Raw genomic sequence first — 18,488 nt, forward strand, 5'->3', positions numbered from 1 at the left:
GATATCCCACAAATATACTAAATTTTATTTTTATAGCCCGTCCTTTGGGCTGGCTCAGGACAGGTAGCAACAGGCATGTACATGCAACGAAGTTACATTCATAAGTTGATAATTTAACTTTCCAAATTGATATCCAACAACTGCAGCCTAATGACGATGTTTAGTCGACTCAAGTGCCATGCCTGAAATAATTCTGGCCAGTTGCCATGGTAAAATCAGTCAGGGGTGCTTGCTCTGGATTTATTTCTACACCCACAAAGGCTGGGTTCTTTGGGAAGGACTGGGTTTACTTCCAAGTAAACAGCCTTTCTTTAGGCGGGGGGGGGGGCTCTTAAAATGGCTATGGACTACAATTCCCATGATCCCCTGCCAGCTGGGGCCCCCGTTCGGCCACCCCGACTTAAGACACTTTGGTTCCCCGAGCTCCCTTCGCTGGCCTCCCTCAACGGCCCTTCCCGGGTTGGCTGCGCCTCACCGGAGGGGGCGTGGCTTGTGGCGCCGCGCGGCCTATGCAGGCGCAGGTCCGCGCGCTCCTCAGCCGGCGTTGTTTGGCAGCTGCACCCCGCACCGGAAGTTGGGGAGGGGGCGGGAAGCGGCGGCGCCTGAAGGGTGCGTGAGGGGGATGCTGCCGCCGCCGCCGCTCTCGCCGCCAGAATCGGCATGAGCTGGAAGGGGCGCTGGGTCGCCGCCCAGGAGCGGCCGCCGCCGCACGACACGTACCGAGTGACCCCGCCGCCGTCTCCGCCGTCGCCCCCGCCGTCCCCCAAGCCGGCCTCCGCCGCTGCTGCTGCTGCCGCCGCCGCGCCGGTCTCGGTGCCCGGGGGCGGCTTGTTCTCGTGGCTGCGCGGGCGGCGGTTGGGGCGGGGCGGCTGCTTCGTGGAGCCGGCCCGGGACACGTTCCGGGCCATGACCGGCCTCTACGGCGCCATCCAGCCCGTCGACTCGGTGTCGCCCATCACCCGCACGCACGGCGCCGTCTTCAACCTGGAGTACTCGCCCGGCGGGTGAGGACGGGGAAGGAGGCGGGAGGGGCTGGGGAAGGGGCTGGCCTCCCCGGGGAGCCTGCCGGCGCGCTTTCTGCACCCGCTTCCGAAGCGGGTCTTCCTGGTGCGCACAGGAAAATCCAGCTGCAAGCGCACCTTATCCAAGGTGTGCGGCGTCCCCGGCCCTCTGCACGAATAGTCGATCTCTTTCAGACGCGTCCTTTTCTCTCTCCCAGGCTCCCTAGAAAAGGCCTGAGGTTCAGTTCCCAGCTATAGTTGTGTCGCCCCAAGTTAAGAAGTAGACAGTGCGCGTTGGGAAAGACTGCTGTGCGGGATCCTGGAGTAGCTGCTGCGGTTCAGAGTAGACAATACAGAATCTTGAGGGATCGATGATCCGATCGATCAGGCAGCTGCATGAATTTAGGATCTGCAGGTGTGAAAGGGCCGGGTAAAAGGAAGAAGTAGTAAGTGATGGGAAAGACCTCTCCTTGAGACCCTGGAGAGCAATTATGGCGGAGCGTAGGTGGAAACTTATTACTTAGTTGTCTCTTTCCCTCCATTTGCCCAGGCACTTTAAAGATTGTTGAAGAGGCTGTATGTCTGTGTCAGTGCAGGAGTGCATTGCTGGCAGGGCACTGTAGAGGTCAGTCTGCAAGAATGCTTGCCCAGGCAAAATGCTTCTCTGATGCTTGGGGTGATGTGCTACATCCTGTGTTTGTATCTGATCTAGGAGCAGAACCTCCATACGAAGTCTGCTGGGTGACCTTGGGCTAGTCACAATTTTGTCCAAATTCTCTCATCCCCACCTACCAAACAAAGTACCTGTTGTGGAGAGAGGAAGGGAAGGTGCTTTGCTGCTTTGAGACTCCTTAAGGTAGAGAAAAGTGGGGTTTAAAAACCTGTTCTTCATGTCCCCCAGCCAGCAGGTCAAAAAGGTCTCCACATTGCTAGTATTTCAATGGCAGCCAAAAACCAAATTAAATAGATGGGCCTTTCAATAATTAGTAATGTTTCCAGTTCTCTGATGCTGTTTTAATGTGTGTTCTATATGTAAATCTTAATTGCCTGCCTGATTTTATCTTATATTTTTTTAATCCTTGTAACATGCCTTGAATCCTTTGGGAAGTGGGCTAAAATACCTTAAAATTTAAGAAGTGTACAAGAACACCTGCTATGAAGGTGGAGGCTCTCTCCTGTTCGTTTTATAACTTGATATATTATAGCACAAGATACTTCCTGTAATTTGAGGCCCGTGTGTTTTATGCCTCAGAAGCAACTGAGTACTGTCAACTTGACAAGTTGATATTATTGTTATTATCTGCATTTGAAGTCTGTCACACTGGGATTTGTGTTGGATTACAAATATAATAAGAACGATTCTCTCAATCAACAGGCAAATTGCAAAGTATAATAAAAACATTTGGATTGAACAGCAAAGATAAAACGCAATCATGCAGTGCCTTACTACTCTGTAGTTATATCCTGTGTGTCCGTGTGTCACTTAAAAAAAAAGACACAACAGTATTTCACATGACTGCATGATAAAATTGGCCCCATTATCAACAGTTCTTTGGGGAAAGATTTGAATGTGCCTCTTTTGCATTAGCCTCTACTAGTGACCACATTGGATTCCCCAATGAAGAAATGTTGATGCTCAAAACGTGGTGAGATGGTTGTATTTTGCCATAAGAAAAACACACTTGCAACTCCTGTGGATTTCCATAACGCATTTTGCAGGTTTAGATCTGAATCAGGTAAAGTTTTATGTGCCAGATAATCCCCCCTCATCTATCCTTAGTAGAATTATTTTCTAGTGTTTTTCATATTTGTTAGCTCATTCTTGTTAATTTTTGAAGGATTCAGTTTCTGTGATTTGGAATAGCTCTATTGATATTCCATCTATTTCTTGAGTTTAGTTTCTCCTACTTGCCCTCAGTGCAGCTTTCACTTCACCTTCTAAAACTGTAGGGTCTTCAAAAGATTATTCCTAGAAAGAATCTGGCCTCCTTTAATCTCTTCTGTATAATTCTTCAGTATATTGTTCCCATCTGTTCTTTTTCCATCTTGTGCAATTAATGTGTCCTCTGAGCATGCCTAATTTCTTTGGTCTCTTGGAAGAGATCTCTTGTTCTTTTTTTCTAATCCAAGGTTAAGTCAAAAAGTATTGCTACAAAATCATAAAAACCTTCATTAAACAAAATATCAAATTGTGACGCTATTGTTTCCCAACATGCCCTCCATCTAGTCTATACACTTTTGAAGGCGGTGTTTCCATCTCACCAACCATTCCCTGAAGAATAATGCACTCTGATTTATACTCAAATTGTGTTCCTTTTAAATGTTCTCTGAGTTTGGAGCACACACACAAAAAAATCTGAAGAGGCAAGATCAGGGCTGTAGGATGGATGCGGTAACGTTTCCCAACAAAACTTTTGTAGCACTGCCCTTGCTACTCTCGAAGAATGAGGTGGTATATTCTCGTGATGAGGGACGCAATTCCACGTGTCTCTGGCTGGCACAGCTAGAAAACTCAATACCTCAAGGGTCTCCAGCTGTTTAATTTTCCTGGTGAGTGGGAAAACAGAGAGTGCTTCTTCCACTTTGCTTGCACAAGAAGTCTTTGCTGCCAAGAGAAGTTCCTGCTGCCAGAAAGACGATGGGAGTGATGGACATGTTCTCTGAGCCCAGGAAGAGTTTGCTTACTGGCAAGACACAGAAATGCAGTTATTTCCCTTCTTCCTTCAGAGAAGAGACATTTAAAAGGAGTTTGAAATTATCCCCCACCTCCAGTTGGAATCATACACTGAGACTGACAGTTAATGCAGCAATTTCTCTTTGAAAAAGCAATGAAAAGCCAGAGAAGACCACTTTTTTTCCTTTTGTATATGAAGCCAAAAAAAGGATGTTGTCTTTTGCTAAAAAACTAAAAGATATGGATAATTAGCCTCTTTAATGCAGTTTATATACAGTAAAACATTTTTAAGTCAGAGACCGTGAAAATTACTCTGGGAAAAGTTACCATGGAATGTAAATACAAGATAAATTTAATTTTTTGGCAGACTGCCACTGAGCTAAATTCACTTGTGATACAATACTACCATATAGTGGCCCGTTGAAAATATTACAAGTGGTGTGTGTGTGTGGGGGGGGGGGAGAGTCACCTAAAAAGACAGCTAAGATTTATCAAACATCTGTAAATCCAAGTATGGAGTATTTTCAGAAACTCTTGATACAAATGGACAAGAAACTGGGTCAGAGACCATGCAAATTGGATACCGGTCTTCAATTAATAAACAATCTCCAGTGTTGAGAAGAATCCTTTAAAATCATGCAATCTTAAATGAAAGAAAATATTAAAATTTGAGAACTCTATATAAATATAATTTTTCAGAGGAGATCCAATTGGTTAAAGTGAAAAACCTAACACTACAACGAACGATGGGCATACAAATTGAATCAAATTTGGATAACTTGGCTCTTAGGACTGAGAAATATTTTTGATAAAGGGAAGAATACATAAGACAAAGGGTAGTTAATGCGCTTGCAATACTTCTTAAACTTCTGGAAGAAGATATGCAAATGGAAGTGGATTCTGTCTACAGAGAGAACTCCAGATATGCAATAATGAAGAAAGCTCCAAAGGATACTCTGGTCTACTTTGTGAAGAAACCTACTAGAGATATAATCCAAAACTATATTCCAAGATGAAGCGTAAGATTGATGATAAGGAAGTGATAATTTTAAAGGAAGTCCCACAAAGAATTTTATAGGAAAGAAAAAAATATGCCTTCCTGAGAGATAACTCAAATAGAAACAGGTTATGTTTCCATGGGACAAGTTAGGAGTCATTTTTACATGCCAAGATCGGAGATTCAGGCTGAACTCAGTCCCCAAAGCAAGAGGATTCATTGAAGGATATAAAACATCTGGCCATGGAATTGGGGTAACTACAGGTGGGGAAGTAGTTGTGAATTTCTGCTTTCTGCAGGAGGTTGGACTAGATGACCCTGGGATCCCTTTGAGCTCTATGATTTTATGAACTATCACATGATAATTGGCAACAAACCCTAGCTTGAAAAAATGACGAGTGGAAAAGAAAAAGGGACTATCTCTGCTGAGACCTGAATAAGGGTTACAAATTTTTTATGTGAAATATAAATAGATCTAATTGTCCTCGGAAGAAAGAAGCAAAAAGAAAATAATATCTGGTCAACTTTGAGAGATAATGAAATGGAAAATAAACATGGCATGTTGTTTAGATATGTGACAATGGTTGTGAGAATTATATATGTATTAGTAAATAAGCCCGCTGCACTCTGAATGCAGCGGGCGCTAGAGGCGTTCGGGAGTCTCCGGGGTGGCGCGGGCGTGGGGCAGCGCGTGAGCCAGATCCGGCTTGTCCTAGCCCCCCCCCCCCCTGCGGCTTGGCCTATCTGGGCCTGTGTTGGCACTGGAGGCGAGGCGAGGCCGCCACCGGCCCTGTCGGGTCCGAGGCAGGTAATGGCGGCGGCGGGCAAGTAGGAAGGGGGGCGGATCGGCTGGCGCGAAACACCTCCCGATTAGTCAATCCGGTGGCAAGAGACCAATCGCGAGCCGTGCTGCGTGCGGCTCGCAATTGGTCCCTTGCCGCCGGACTGACAATCGGAGGGCCCAATCAGTCACGGGAAAGTGGCCTATCGGCACCCTTCCTCATCACGGACAGGGCCTGCCCTCGGGGCCCTTAACAAATTATTTAATCCGCTCCACTAGGAGCGGTTAAATATAGTAAATAGTAGATAGTAGAATAGTTAGTTAAGTTAGAATTGGCTGAAATGTTTAAGTTTATTATTTTGGTTGGAGAAAATTTAATACATATTTCTATGATACAGCGGAAATGTTCTGTTGATTTTTTTTTCTTTAGGGAAAAGAAAAAAATGTTTGGCTAATCTGTAGATTTGAAGATTATAACAATAGATCTGAGTAAATCTATTATAAAAAAAGGATCTAATGATTTGAGTTGATGAGATTTAAACTGGTTAGTGGTGAAGTAAAATAATGACCTAATGTTATTTACCGAGTGATAAGTTAAAAGATGTGTGATGCCTGTTCTATTTCTTATAATCTTTTTCTTTTCTATCATATAATAATAATTTTTTTAACTAGTAATCAAGCCCGCTGTACTTACAATACAGTGGGCGCTAGATAATGTTCTTGCGGCTGGCGAGTCAGCAGGCCGCTGGCACGCGGGACATGGCGGCCTGACGCGGCGAGAGGCGCTTTGCGCCTCTCACCGCATCAGGCCACCGGCAATGGTCTGTCCGGAGGAAGGGGCCAATCGGCACCCTTCCTCATCCCAGACAGAGCCCACCCTAACTCCTCCCCCTAAGCCCTTACGGCTTTATTTAGTTCGCGATGCCTGCGGCGTCAAAGAAAAAAAATCATCATCACAACTTTCCTGGCCTTTGTCTCACCAATGCAGTTTTCAGTTTTTTTTCCTTAAGGTATCCTAATGAGATCAAGGCAACCACATTACTGAGAGAACTTGTCTGCAGCCATCCACTGACTGCAGAGACAGGTTTAAATAATTTCTTCGGAATAAACTCACACTTGTATGAACTGGAATCCTAGTAGCAATATTTTTTTCCTTGCCCTTATGTCTCAGTGTGCAAGTCACTGGATCACTGCATTGGGACTTGATTCTATTTTTGGTGCCTTTTCTTTTACTTCTTGTCTATCTTTAGCAGTTTAAAGAGTGACATTGGTCATCCCTGGAAGCTTTTCATTTCTTTTGTCTATGGGAATAGGCTTTGTACATTCTTCCCTGATAATATCTCTGATTTCAACTCCTAGTTCTTCTGGTTCCCGTTCACTTGAGCTTAATAATGCACATCTGTTCTTTACATGATCATAAACTCTTCAGGGAGATCGTTAACAGTGGATTTTGGCACTATTAACCATTTAGTGTTTTCTGATTTTCTATGAACATTTCATGGTCTGAACCCAGATCAGTTCCTGATCTTGTTTTAGCAGAGAGAATAGAGTGTCTGGGTCTTCTGCTTCCATTTATGTAAACTGTTTGATTTGGCTATCTGTGAGGTCCATGTAGACAGTCATCTTGTTTGGTTGCCTGAACCCACTGAGAAAAGTTTCCTAGCCCAATGGCTGTTGGCTGTGCAGATATTCAGTCTCTTAGAATGTTCTTTGTCTGGATCTGTTTGCAGCTATGCATATTAGATAATCACTTGGTTATGAATGAAGTGCTGGGGTGAATAGGCTGACAGATTAGTGCTCACCTGAATCATATTTGGGGAGGATGTGTGCGTGCAGCATCTGCATTCCTCCTGCATGATGACATGAAGATTTGCCTTTGTGAATAGGGAAGGCCCTCAGGAGCTACACATTTAGAGCTTGTGTTCATAGTGAGGGCTGGCATGGCTCTCATGTGGAAATGGGTGGGTTATGCAAGCATGACATTCATTAATTGAAAATGCCGTGACTATAATGTACATCAGGGGTAGTCAAACTGCGGCCCTCCAGATGTCCATGGACTACAATTCCCAGGAGCCCCCTGCCAGCGAACGCTGGCAGGGGGCTCCTGGGAATTGTAGTCCATGGACATCTGGAGGGCCGCAGTTTGACTACCCCTGAATTGTACAGCAGTTTCAGGATTGTTGGCCAGGATGAAAGCTACCAGCTAGGCTAAAATTGTTTTGTTGCATTTTTGTTTTATTGCATTTTTAATATTTTAGTATGTAAACCGCCGCAAGACATGCTGGGGAGCGGCGGTATATAAAACTAATAAATAAATAAATAATTCTTGTGCAGTTATTTTCAAACTGTTTGCCTTCATAGATCACTTTCCATGCTGGCTTATGTGCCTTGGAACCTGAGATGTTCCTCAGGAGCTTATTAACAGCTTATAAAGAATGCAGCAGTGATGGAAGAGCAGCCTTGAAATACAGCTTGTCAGCTATTATTGACTTTTAATGTATAACTAGGACATTCTGTGTGTTGTCATATAGAGGAGGGCAGGGAAATGTTCCTGTTGGCATCAGAGGGCAGGACTTGCAGTAATGAGCTTTAAACTATGTGGAGAACAAAATTGGCTAGATATCGGGGGGGGGGGGATTTCATGGTCAGAGTATTTCAGAAGTAGAATCCACTGCCTAAGGAGGTGTTGAGCTCCCCCTCACTGACAGTCTTTAAGCAGCGGCTGGACAGATACCCTGGATGCCTTAAGCCAGTGGTTCTCAACCTTCCTAATGTAGCGAGCCTTTAATACAGTTCCTCATCTTGTGGTGACCCCCAACCATAAAATTATTCAAGGGTTCTTTCATAGAAATTAAACCGAAACTGGCCAATGGCTTGAAGATCCATTGTTCATGATTGTATATAAATTGGTTTTTTTTCCGGGGTTTCTCAGTTCAGTTCTGCCTCTTATCCCATCATGCTGATTTTGCTCTTTTCCGCTGCTCCAGACAGATGAACACTCAATCTGCCCCGCAAGGCTGTTGTGTGGATGGCGCCCTCCCCCAGCAAAGCTGCTTGCCCTCCCGTGACCCCTGTGAAAGGGTCTTTCGATCCCCAAAGGGGTCCTGACCCCCAAGTTGAGAACAAATGCCTTAGGCCGATCCTGCACTGAGCAGGGGGTTGGACTAGGGGGTTGGCCCCTTCCAACTCTGTGATTCTTGGACTTATTCACATCACTGTCCCTCGTGTGCAAAGATTGTCCCCTAGAAAGCCCCCCCCCCCAATCTACTCCTGTGTCCTGGCACATCTGGAAAGAAAATGTTCCTTGGCTATGGTACTTGATGTAGAAAGTATTCAAAGTTTGAAAGCCATCATGCTGTGCTGGTGCTCTTGACTCTAGATTATGGCCCTTCTAGTGGAGACCAGTGCGAGGGTTGAAGAGTTGCCATTTGTAAGGACAACACCCAGTCTGTGGATTCCTATTTGTTTCCTCCAGAAGAACAGGCAGACAGTTACATCCTTAAATTAATTCCTGGCTTTGGGCTTTGGTGCTACTTCAGACCAACACAGCTACCCACTGGAATCTTCCCATTCAGTGTTCTTCAGACTACAGTGAATGTGGAGTTGTTTATTTATGTCATTCATGTGCCGCCTTTCTTCCCAGTGGGGACACAGGGTGGCTTCCAACATTCTCCCTTTCTCCATGTTATCCTCACAACAGCCCTTTCCGGTTGGTGAGGCTTGCAGTGTGTGAATGGCTCAAGGGCGATCAGGAAGTTTGCATGGCAGAGTGGGGATTCAAACGCACCTCTCCCAGATCTAGCTCCTGTTCCATCTCATTGAAACAAATGAGAGGTAATGAATGACTTGTGGTAGCAAAATCCATTATTCTGTTACGGCGCAATTTGGCCTTTGAAACGATTCTCATTGTTCCGTTGGTTTGAGCCACAAACTAACTTCAGGCTTTAACATATGAAGTATATAAATGTCCCATATTGCTCAGGAGTTTTTCCTTTTCTTTCTCCTTACATCCCTGTTTAGGTCAGTGCTGACTGTTGCTTGTGAGCAAACAGAAGTCCTGCTTTTTGATCCCATATCTTCAAAGCACATCAAAACACTCTCAGATGCTCATGAGGACTGTGTAAACAATATCAGGTGAGTCTGCCAGCACACAAAAACCAGTGCCTGAAAGATCATCATACATTTTGACTCCTAGCTTTGATGTGAGAGGACATTTGCATAAGTCCCCCTTCCAAAATAGTGCCAACTAAGATATTGCAGGACTACATCATGGGATTCTGGCTGCCATTTCGGGATTTCTAAGTTACCCCTTACCAGTGGGAGGTCGGTGGTAGAGGCAGCATCCTGGAAGAAAAATTAAAAAGAACAATTAGCCCCCATCAAGTTACAGGAAGTTCTTACCGTAGAACTATTGGTAATTCCTGGAGCTATTTGGAAATGATAAAGGCAGCTTTAGGCATCTCCAGAAACTACAGCAATCTCATCATAGAATTCCTGACCATTCCTAGATCTATTCTGATGGACTTAACAGTCATGTTACACGTTCCTGCAGTGTGTTGGAGAAGAGGCCATAAGCCCATCAATGTTACATTCTCATAATAATGCATAACAGGCAGGAGACCTTGATCAATACTCTATTGTTGGATAGCAACCCCAAAATGTCTGGCAAGATCTGGAGATGTAGTCTTGGGGCAGGGAAGGTAAGATTTCTGTAAGTCTCTGCTTCTGTAGCCATAAAATTCAGCAGGAGCTAAGAAATATTGAACCCACCCATCTGTATGACCTTTTTTCTGCATTCCAGTTCTTGGTGTGACTTTGGTGTTTGACAAAGCCTGATAGCTTTGTCTGGGAGCAGTCACATGTCATGAAATACCAGTTCTTCCCATTAACTTTTGCATCCCTCTCTTGAGTGCAGCTTTGATTCCACTCACACCAAAATGATCTGCCCTCAAGATGGTTGAGTTTTTGGAGGGAGTTGTGCTGTGTCCAGGGAGTATGTGTGTATGTATTCTAACACTCTTGTATCGTGATACCTTTCCAAATAAATTCTTTGAGATGACAATACTCCAGTCTTCATTTCTGAAGCCACTTAAGTATTCTGGGGTTTGTTTGGGTTTTTTTTTTTTTTTTGGCTTTGGATCTAGAGATTGTCTGGGGGAACTGCTGTCACTTGGGGCAAACGAATGGCTGGTTTTTAACCATGCACAAAGGAGAAGGAGTTGGTCAGAAGGCTAAAGCAGGAATTCAGGGGCCATACACAAAACTAAACCCATACAAAATAAGGCCTGGAGCAAAAAATGCTTTTGGGGCTGTCTTACATGATGTAGGTTTGTTTCATTTATGTTTCAAAAGCAGGATTGAATCCTTAAAACCAGCAAAGGGTGCTTTTGTGAGTGTTTGAAGCTATCTGGGTGCTTTATCTGAACAATCCTGCTCTCGTTGCAGTTGGGGTGGTGGAGGCCGAGAGGTTGCCACAACTGCTTGTAGGTTCTGCTGCTGGATCATCAAAAGGACATTGGTTATTCAATAATAGTAAGGGTCTCAAGTCAGGCAGGGGCGCTTACTTGTTCATATGGTTTGTTGGAATATAAACATGTGGATGTCTTCAAAGCTTGCAGACCAGACTACATTAAGAGGCTTCCGAAGCCAGTCTGGATGTGGAAGTGTGCGTGGGCATCTATGGGACTCTAATTCATGATTCTTAACTCACTGCTCTCAAATGCACAACTCGAGTCCAGCAGTCTAAAGCAGGGGTAGTCAACCTGTGGTCCTCCAGATGTCCATGGACTACAATTCCCATGAGCCCCTGCAGCGTTTGTAGTCCATGAACATCTGGAGGACCACAGGTTGACTACCCCTGGTCTAAAGGACCTGTATATTCACTAAGAGGCCAGAGGTTTTTCTCTGGAGATCTCTGCCAGTGGAATTCGCACAAAAGGTGACCAGAGGGTAGGGCCTTTTCAGCTATGGAGCTGAATCTTTGGAGCAGCCCCTACTCCCCCCCCCCCCCCGGTCTGCTTGGTGCCACCTGGGTTGTTTCTGAGGCACCAGGTGATTTTTTCCCCCACTCTCTATGCCCTTTGGTTGTTTTTGCTTTTCCTCTTAACCATGCCTGATTCAAAGCTACACTTTCAACTCCTGCCAATTGCCCTCGGTTAAAGTGACTCTGATCAACTGTTTGCCTTTGATGCATCCTAATTTGTCAGTGGTTGCTGAATCTTTTTTTTTTTTCGTCCTGATGTTTTGTTAATTTATTGTATCACATTATCACGGATTGCCATTTTCAAAAGCAGTATTTTCCCAAAAGTGGAATATAGCTAAACAACAGCACTCGTTCTTGCTTTCTCCCTGTCTCTTAGTTCAAGAACGCTTTGGAAGTACTTTCTTGCCCTTTCTCATTTGCATTTGTTTCTGCTGTCCCAGATTTCATCCGGCCAACGATCTTTGTGAACTTTGAGAGACGAAACTGCTTGTCTCCTTGTCCCTTGTCCGTTTGCAGGTTTCTCGATAACAGACTGTTTGCCACGTGCTCTGATGACACTACAATCGCTCTCTGGGATCTGAGGAAGCTAGATGCCAAAGTGTGCACCTTGCACGGTCACACCAGCTGGGTCAAGAACATCGAATACGATACGAACACAAGGCTGCTTGTAACTTCGGGGTTCGATGGAAATGTTATCATTTGGGAAACTGATAGGTAAGGGAACTTGGCACTGGGACATCGTGTCGTTCCTTAAAACAGAATGTGGAAGTAGTCTAAATTGTGTCTGTTCTATGAACATCCTACACCTGGAGAGCCAGCTTGGCATAATGGTTAAGAGTGGCAGCTTCTAATATGGCAAGCTGGGTTGGATTCCCTGCTCCTCCATATGCAGCCTGCTGGGTGACCTTGGGCTCGTCACAGCCCTGTTAGAGCTGTTCTCCAGAGCAGTCTCTCTCAGAGCTCTCCCAGCCCCACCTACCTCACAAGGTGTCTGTTGTGGGGAGAGGAAGGGAAGACGACTGTAAGCATCTTCAGGCAGTGAGAACCAGGGTATAAAAACCAACTCTTCTTCTTCTGTGTAAGGTAAGGGGATGCCTTTGGTGGGGGGTGTAGAAGCTGCTCCCGGGTAAAGCTGCTCTTGCACCTGCCCCTAGTGATCTATCCCCAATACCAACATTGAGATACCTAGTAGGCCAGTTGCTGGTGTAGAAGCAGCATCTCCTTGAACAGAGAGCAAAGAAGGGGGATGAGAAGAGCGCTTGCAAAATGGAAAGTACTCCTGAATAGAAGGTTGAGGACTAGAGTTCCAAAAACTATCCAGGTGACACAGGAGGCAATCTGACCCTGTCTCTTTCTTCCAGGTGCACTGAAGACGGCTGTCCTCACAAGAAGTTCTTTCACACCCGATTTCTCATGCGGATGAGGTTGACGCCGGACTGTTCCAAAATGCTGATCTCGACCTCTTCCGGCTATCTCCTGATCCTGCACGACCTTGACTTAACCAAATCTTTAGAGGTGGTCAGCTATCCCATTTTGAGAGCCAGGAGAACTACATCCAGTTCAGGTGAGTTTGTCTTTCCTGCTTTACTCGGCCAGAAACAGCTAAGGCAGAGGAGTGGCGCAGCATATCATGAGGTTGATTAAACAGCCTCCCAAAGCGACCAGGAATCTACAAAAATCTGAACTATGCAAAATTTGGTGGGGTGCGGGCGTTCATGAAATTTCCCTTTTAAGAGTCTGTGTGAGCAGTTGCTGGAATCCTGGAAGCATATTACAGCCATTGTTCCCTTCCCTTAGCTTCCCTTAGCTGTAGTGCTGTAGTTTCCCCTCCCTTGGTTTCACGTGGTGCTCCTTTTCCCCTCCTTCTCAGATCTGGCATCTTCCACCTCTTCTGGGCCAAGAAGTGCTGGATCTCCCTGTCAACAGAGTGACTTAAGCCCGCTGTCAGAGAAGCACCTGGTACGAGCCACCCAGCGAGAAGGTGCGTTAAGACAGTGGAAACCCATTGGGTGTGTGAGGGATGTGCGTGGAGGATGGTGACCCAGTAACACACTTCTGATTTAGCGCCAGGGAAGGGTCACCTGGTCTTGCTGCTTGATTTTAAGTTTCTTTACAAATCAGTTCCTATGAGCAGACTCCTCCCTTGGTAACTACGAAATCCATGGTGAATAAGCCACGCATGGATCTTCAACGCTGTAGTTCCCTGCCTCTTTTCTGTGCACTCGTTGTCGTTCTTAAGCCATTCGTGGTTAGTTTCTGTTGCTGTGTTTAGATCATACATACATTTTTTTAACTATTAGCTTGCTGGAGGTAGGGATTGGCGCAGAAAATGTAGTCTACCTTTGAAGAAGGTTGGCTGCGTCTGTAAATGTGAAGGGACTATGCTGTGACTCAGGAAGACTCAGATTAGGCCTTGAGATGCTGCAAGACTTCATTTTTATAATTAATTAAATTAAATGGTTCTTCTGTTTGACTTCTATACCAGAACACTTGGCTCCAGGGTCAGTGAGAAATCCTTTCTTTTTTTAATGGAATTGAAATGGGAATAAACCATTGCAACAATTTTAAAAGCCAAGTTTGGGGATGCCTACCATTAACGCAGGAGGCATGCAGTGCGGCCAGATTTGCCTCTGACTTCTGCAGGGTTAAAGGACAGATAAGTCTCTCTTTGCAAACTTAAATGGACTCCGGGGAATGGTAGAGGACAGGAAGGCCTGGAGGATCATTGTCCATGGGGTCGCGATGGGTCGGACACAACTTCGCACATAACAACAACAACAAAGTCTCTCTTCTGACCTCGCCAACTGACTCAGGACTGGAATTCATCACAAGTTAAGCCGCTACCTACCCATGACGTTGTTGGCTTTGGGGGACGTGTGACCTTATGTAATTGCAGTCAAATAATACGCAGCGAATGGACAACGCTTACCCTGTTAACTGAATGGCAGATGCCAGCTCTGTGGAAATTAGCTTTTCTGTTTGAGGGAAGTTGGCAGGATGGGATAGTTTTGCTCCATTTAGCAAGAGCAGGGAGAAAATGTTTGATCAAGTGGCTTTGGGACACGGATCTTTAACCCTTGGGTCAGGGTCCTTCGGGGTCTCCAAGAGTCCACCTACTGAGTAGTGAGCGTCTGTGCAGCTCTCTTTGCTGCTTTTCGCAAGGACCTGCTGGTGGTGCTCATTCAATCATTCTTCCATTCGTACCCCATCCCTCCCAGCATCGGGGTGGCTTCCAGCATTGTTACATAAGTAATACAAAAAAGCATATTCATATACAGTGTTATAATAGTTAAAAACATCAGTTGTGCCAGCTGTGTAGGCAAAACATTTAAGAGCAGCTTGGTTTTCAGGTGGGGAGAGGGGGGTTATTCGTATAGAGGAAGCCCAGGTGGTGTTTACATATCACATATTGCACACACGACAACAATGTTTTTGTAACAGTGCCTCCCCAAAGGAAGGGAGATGATATCCAAGGTTGTTCCCCCCTGCTCTATTTATAGTGCTGGTGACAAGATGACTTCTCTGAGCATGCCATAAAGCCGTTCGCTGCCGCCGTGCTTGTGGTCTGTGTGTTCCTTTCCTAGGCAGAAAAGGTGCTTGAGGAATGAAGAGAGGGGGTAGCTTTCAAAATACTTTCTGTCCCCTCCCAGGTGGATCGCCACGCAACAGCCTTGAGGTTTTAACCCCAGAAGTTCCCGGTGAGAGGGACCGGGGGAACTGCATTACGTCCCTGCAGCTCCATCCCAAAGGATGGGCAACGCTTCTTCGGTGCTCAAGTAACACAGATGACCAGGAGGTAAAGTTGGGGGGGGGGAATATGAGTTGGCGGGAGAGATGTATGCATAACTGGAAGAAAAACTTAAGCTCTTTGTGCTCTTAAGGTCTAGCCGAGACAAGGGACACTTCCATATTCATTGGCAATATACCTCTTGAGAACCAGGCTCTGGGGTCAGACAGCAACAGAGAGCTTTTGGCTTCTCTCCCCGTAAGCTTCTGCAGAGTCCTCTTCAGGCTGTGTACACAACAATGTCAGTGCGTGAACAAAAGCACTTGTAGGTAGGCCGTCTCTCCACCGTCAGAAACGTTGCTTTTTCAGATGTTCCCAAACATGTTTTGTCCACATGTAGGTGCCCTGTCCACATTCCAGCAATTGTGTGGAGTTCATCACACTTGTTCTACTCCCCCTCTACACGTACTGATTTCCACAGGCACACAGCAGACCATCTAGAAAGGGCTCAAGGCATTGTGTCTAGCCATTTCTGGAAATGGGATGCTGGACCTTACTGTGATCCAGCCAATCAGTTCTTATCGCCTTCTAGCTGTTGGCGTGGTCTAGCCATTGGAATGGTGAGCTGGGATCTGGTTCGGATCTCCGCTCTGCCATGAAAGCTTGTTGGGTGATTTTTGGGCCCTTTACACACTCCTAAGCATAGTTGTCAGTGCTCAGTTTTCCAATCAGTTTTCCAAACTTCTGTATAAGAAAGTTTCTTTATTAAGGAATGATGAAGACATCCGGTACAAATGCATAGACAGAACTGAGGCTCTTGGCCCCTGAGCTGTATATATAAAACAGTAGAACACATCTTCCTCCCTCCCTTGGGAAACACTCCAGATAACCTTAAAACAGAGGGGAATTGAAGAGAGCGCAGGGGAGAGGCGGGAAGGAAAGGAGAGGTAGGGAATTGCTGTGAGAAGCTAGCGGTTATAAACCAAACAACAGGATGCAACCTTGAGGTGTCAAAAGCAGGCATCTGAGCGGCATCACAGGACAAGCGTGATACATGTCAGAAATTCCAGGGAGATTCTGACACTAGCGTTAACTTGCAAGGAGAAGAGACGATGTCGGCTATTCTTAATTCCCATTGGGGAAGAAAGTGGAGCAATAATGAAGTAAGCCAGTCGTCTTGGTTTGTGCATGTGGGGGAATGAGCCTTGGAGCCAGATTAATTCCGTGTCCGTTTCTCCCCTCGCTGTAGTGGACCTGCGTCTATGAATTCCAGGAAGGGACACCTGTGCGGCCCGTCTCCCCTCGCTGCTCCCTCCGATTGACTCATTGCATCGAGGAAGCCAACGTCGGCCGGGGTTACATCAAGGAACTCTGTTTCAGCCCCGACGGCCGGATGATCTCCTCCCCGCACGGTTACGGGATCCGTCTGCTGGGCTTCGACACCCAGTGCAGCGAACTGGTTGACTGCTTGCCCAAGGAAGCGGCCCCCTTGCAAGAGATCCGCTCGCTCTACTCTCACAAAGACGTGGTCCTGACCACCAAGTTCTCCCCGACGCACTGTCAGATCGCCTCCGGGTGCCTTAGCGGTCTCGTTTCTTTATATCAGCCAAAGTTCTAGGCCTTCCCCCCCGCCTTGAAAGGAACATCCAATGTTTTGGAGTTGTTGTTTTTTTAAAATAACTTCAGTTTAGTTGGAGTGTTCTTTTAAAAAGAAAAAAAAATGGAAATCCGGTAAATCTTGGACGAATTCAGAGTTTCTCTGATCTCTGGACTTAACGGTGACTCCAGCTTGGTCCAGCCCTGGGAGGCTGTGCCTGTCCGTCGATTCTGTAATGGCACGTCCGAGTTTCTGGGCTGTCTTCGTCTCTGCCCTTCCTGGTCCCGTTGTTTTGGATGCAGCCCTTGCCACAGATCTTGTTTTTCGGCGCGAGTGACCGATGGGCTTGAGCGGAGGAGGGAAACGCTCAGCTAAAATTGCATTTGCCCCCTTGCCACAAAGGAGTCGGACTTCAGCCCCTTGGCCTCTTCTGTTTCCCTGGATTTTACCATGGTTTTATTCCCCCCCCCCCCTTTACTCTTTCTAGGTAAAGGCGAACTTTTTCTCTTACACACTAGACTAGCCACCGCCAGCGAGCGCATAACTTTCTCTGTGAACACTGACGCTACCTTTTCTGTATTGTTTTGCTGTAGTTCAATCTGTTGGCCGGTGTGTTTTTAAAAATTACACATGACTTATTGCTCTCGCTCTCTACTCCCCCCCTCCTCTAAAACCCGGACAGGAAGCACAGCTGCCTTTTCCGGGTTCAGTAGAAGAAGAAAGTTTATCAAGGTGAATAGCTTAATATTTTGTCTTCACGAGTCCTGTAAAATAGCACCTTCTAGAGCCTAGAAGGAAGTATTTTGTTGCTAACTCTTTGTACCTGAAATTCTGAGGATGCAACCCATTGCACCAACCTCATTTAAATCAAGGCAAGGAGGGGAGCAAGAATTCTTGGCACACTTCCCATTGATATAAATGACGTTTGCATGGTAGAACTTCCTGCCAGATTGTGCCCAGAGCCTTCTGACGGGTCTTGACGTTGTGAAAGGTTGAGGTTGAATAAAACCTTTGAAGACCTCCGGTGAACGTTCACTTGGTTCTTTTTCTTTGTGCTGTGTTCCTAAGGTTAGCCGGTTGTCTTTGCTGCGTCTTGCAAAATCACACAATTTTACCCCCTCCCTTTGGACAAGAGGGCCCAGCCCTTCAGATGTTGAGATTTACCAATCTGAGCCCTGGGAGTGTCTCCCACAGGGGTGGTTGTGTTGAAGAGAGGTACTATTCTGGCAGGTGCCCCCAGTCTTAGGAACCCAGTTGGCCTGTCTGGAAACTTTCAGTAACTTCTACTTTTATCCAATTGCAGACACCTACTGGAAGTAAACAAAGAGGGGAAATTAAAAATGGATAAAAGTGAACACTGAGCAGTCATAAACAAGTTTGGCAAAAAAACAAACAGGCATTCACCAACAGGTGGAAGTATTATGGTGAGCGTGCTCCATCTTGTCACACTCTCAGATATGGTGCAGCTAAATTTTAGAAAAACCAGAAGGCATGAAGGATACCAACATGAAGAGCTGGTGGGCCAAAAGGAGCCCCACACTATGAAGAATGATTGAATCATAGGGTTGGGAGGCACCTCCAGGCTCATCTAGTCCAACCCATACAGAATGCAGGATGTTCACAACTACCTGCTCATTCCCCCAATTCCATGCCCAGATGATGCCCCCTAAAAAAAGCAGAATCCTTGGCCAGTCTGGTCTGGAAGAAATTAATGAAGGATTGCTGTGA

General features: G+C 45.9%; 1 protein-coding gene across 1 annotated transcript; it reads left to right on the plus strand.

The window, feature by feature from the left end:
• The first annotated feature begins 498 nt into the window (after positions 1-498).
• Positions 499-17,783, plus strand: DCAF10 (DDB1 and CUL4 associated factor 10). Its single transcript, XM_077345534.1, has 7 exons — positions 499-1,004; positions 9,474-9,587; positions 11,953-12,150; positions 12,798-13,000; positions 13,307-13,417; positions 15,087-15,232; positions 16,413-17,783. Exons 1-7 carry the CDS (start codon positions 661-663, stop codon positions 16,779-16,781), a joined length of 1,485 nt encoding a protein of 494 aa, XP_077201649.1. The 5' UTR covers positions 499-660; the 3' UTR covers positions 16,782-17,783.
• The last annotated feature ends 705 nt before the right edge of the window (positions 17,784-18,488 follow it).

Source organism: Paroedura picta, chromosome 7 (genome assembly GCF_049243985.1).
Source record: "Paroedura picta isolate Pp20150507F chromosome 7, Ppicta_v3.0, whole genome shotgun sequence".
Classification (NCBI taxonomy): Eukaryota; Metazoa; Chordata; class Lepidosauria; order Squamata; family Gekkonidae; genus Paroedura; species Paroedura picta.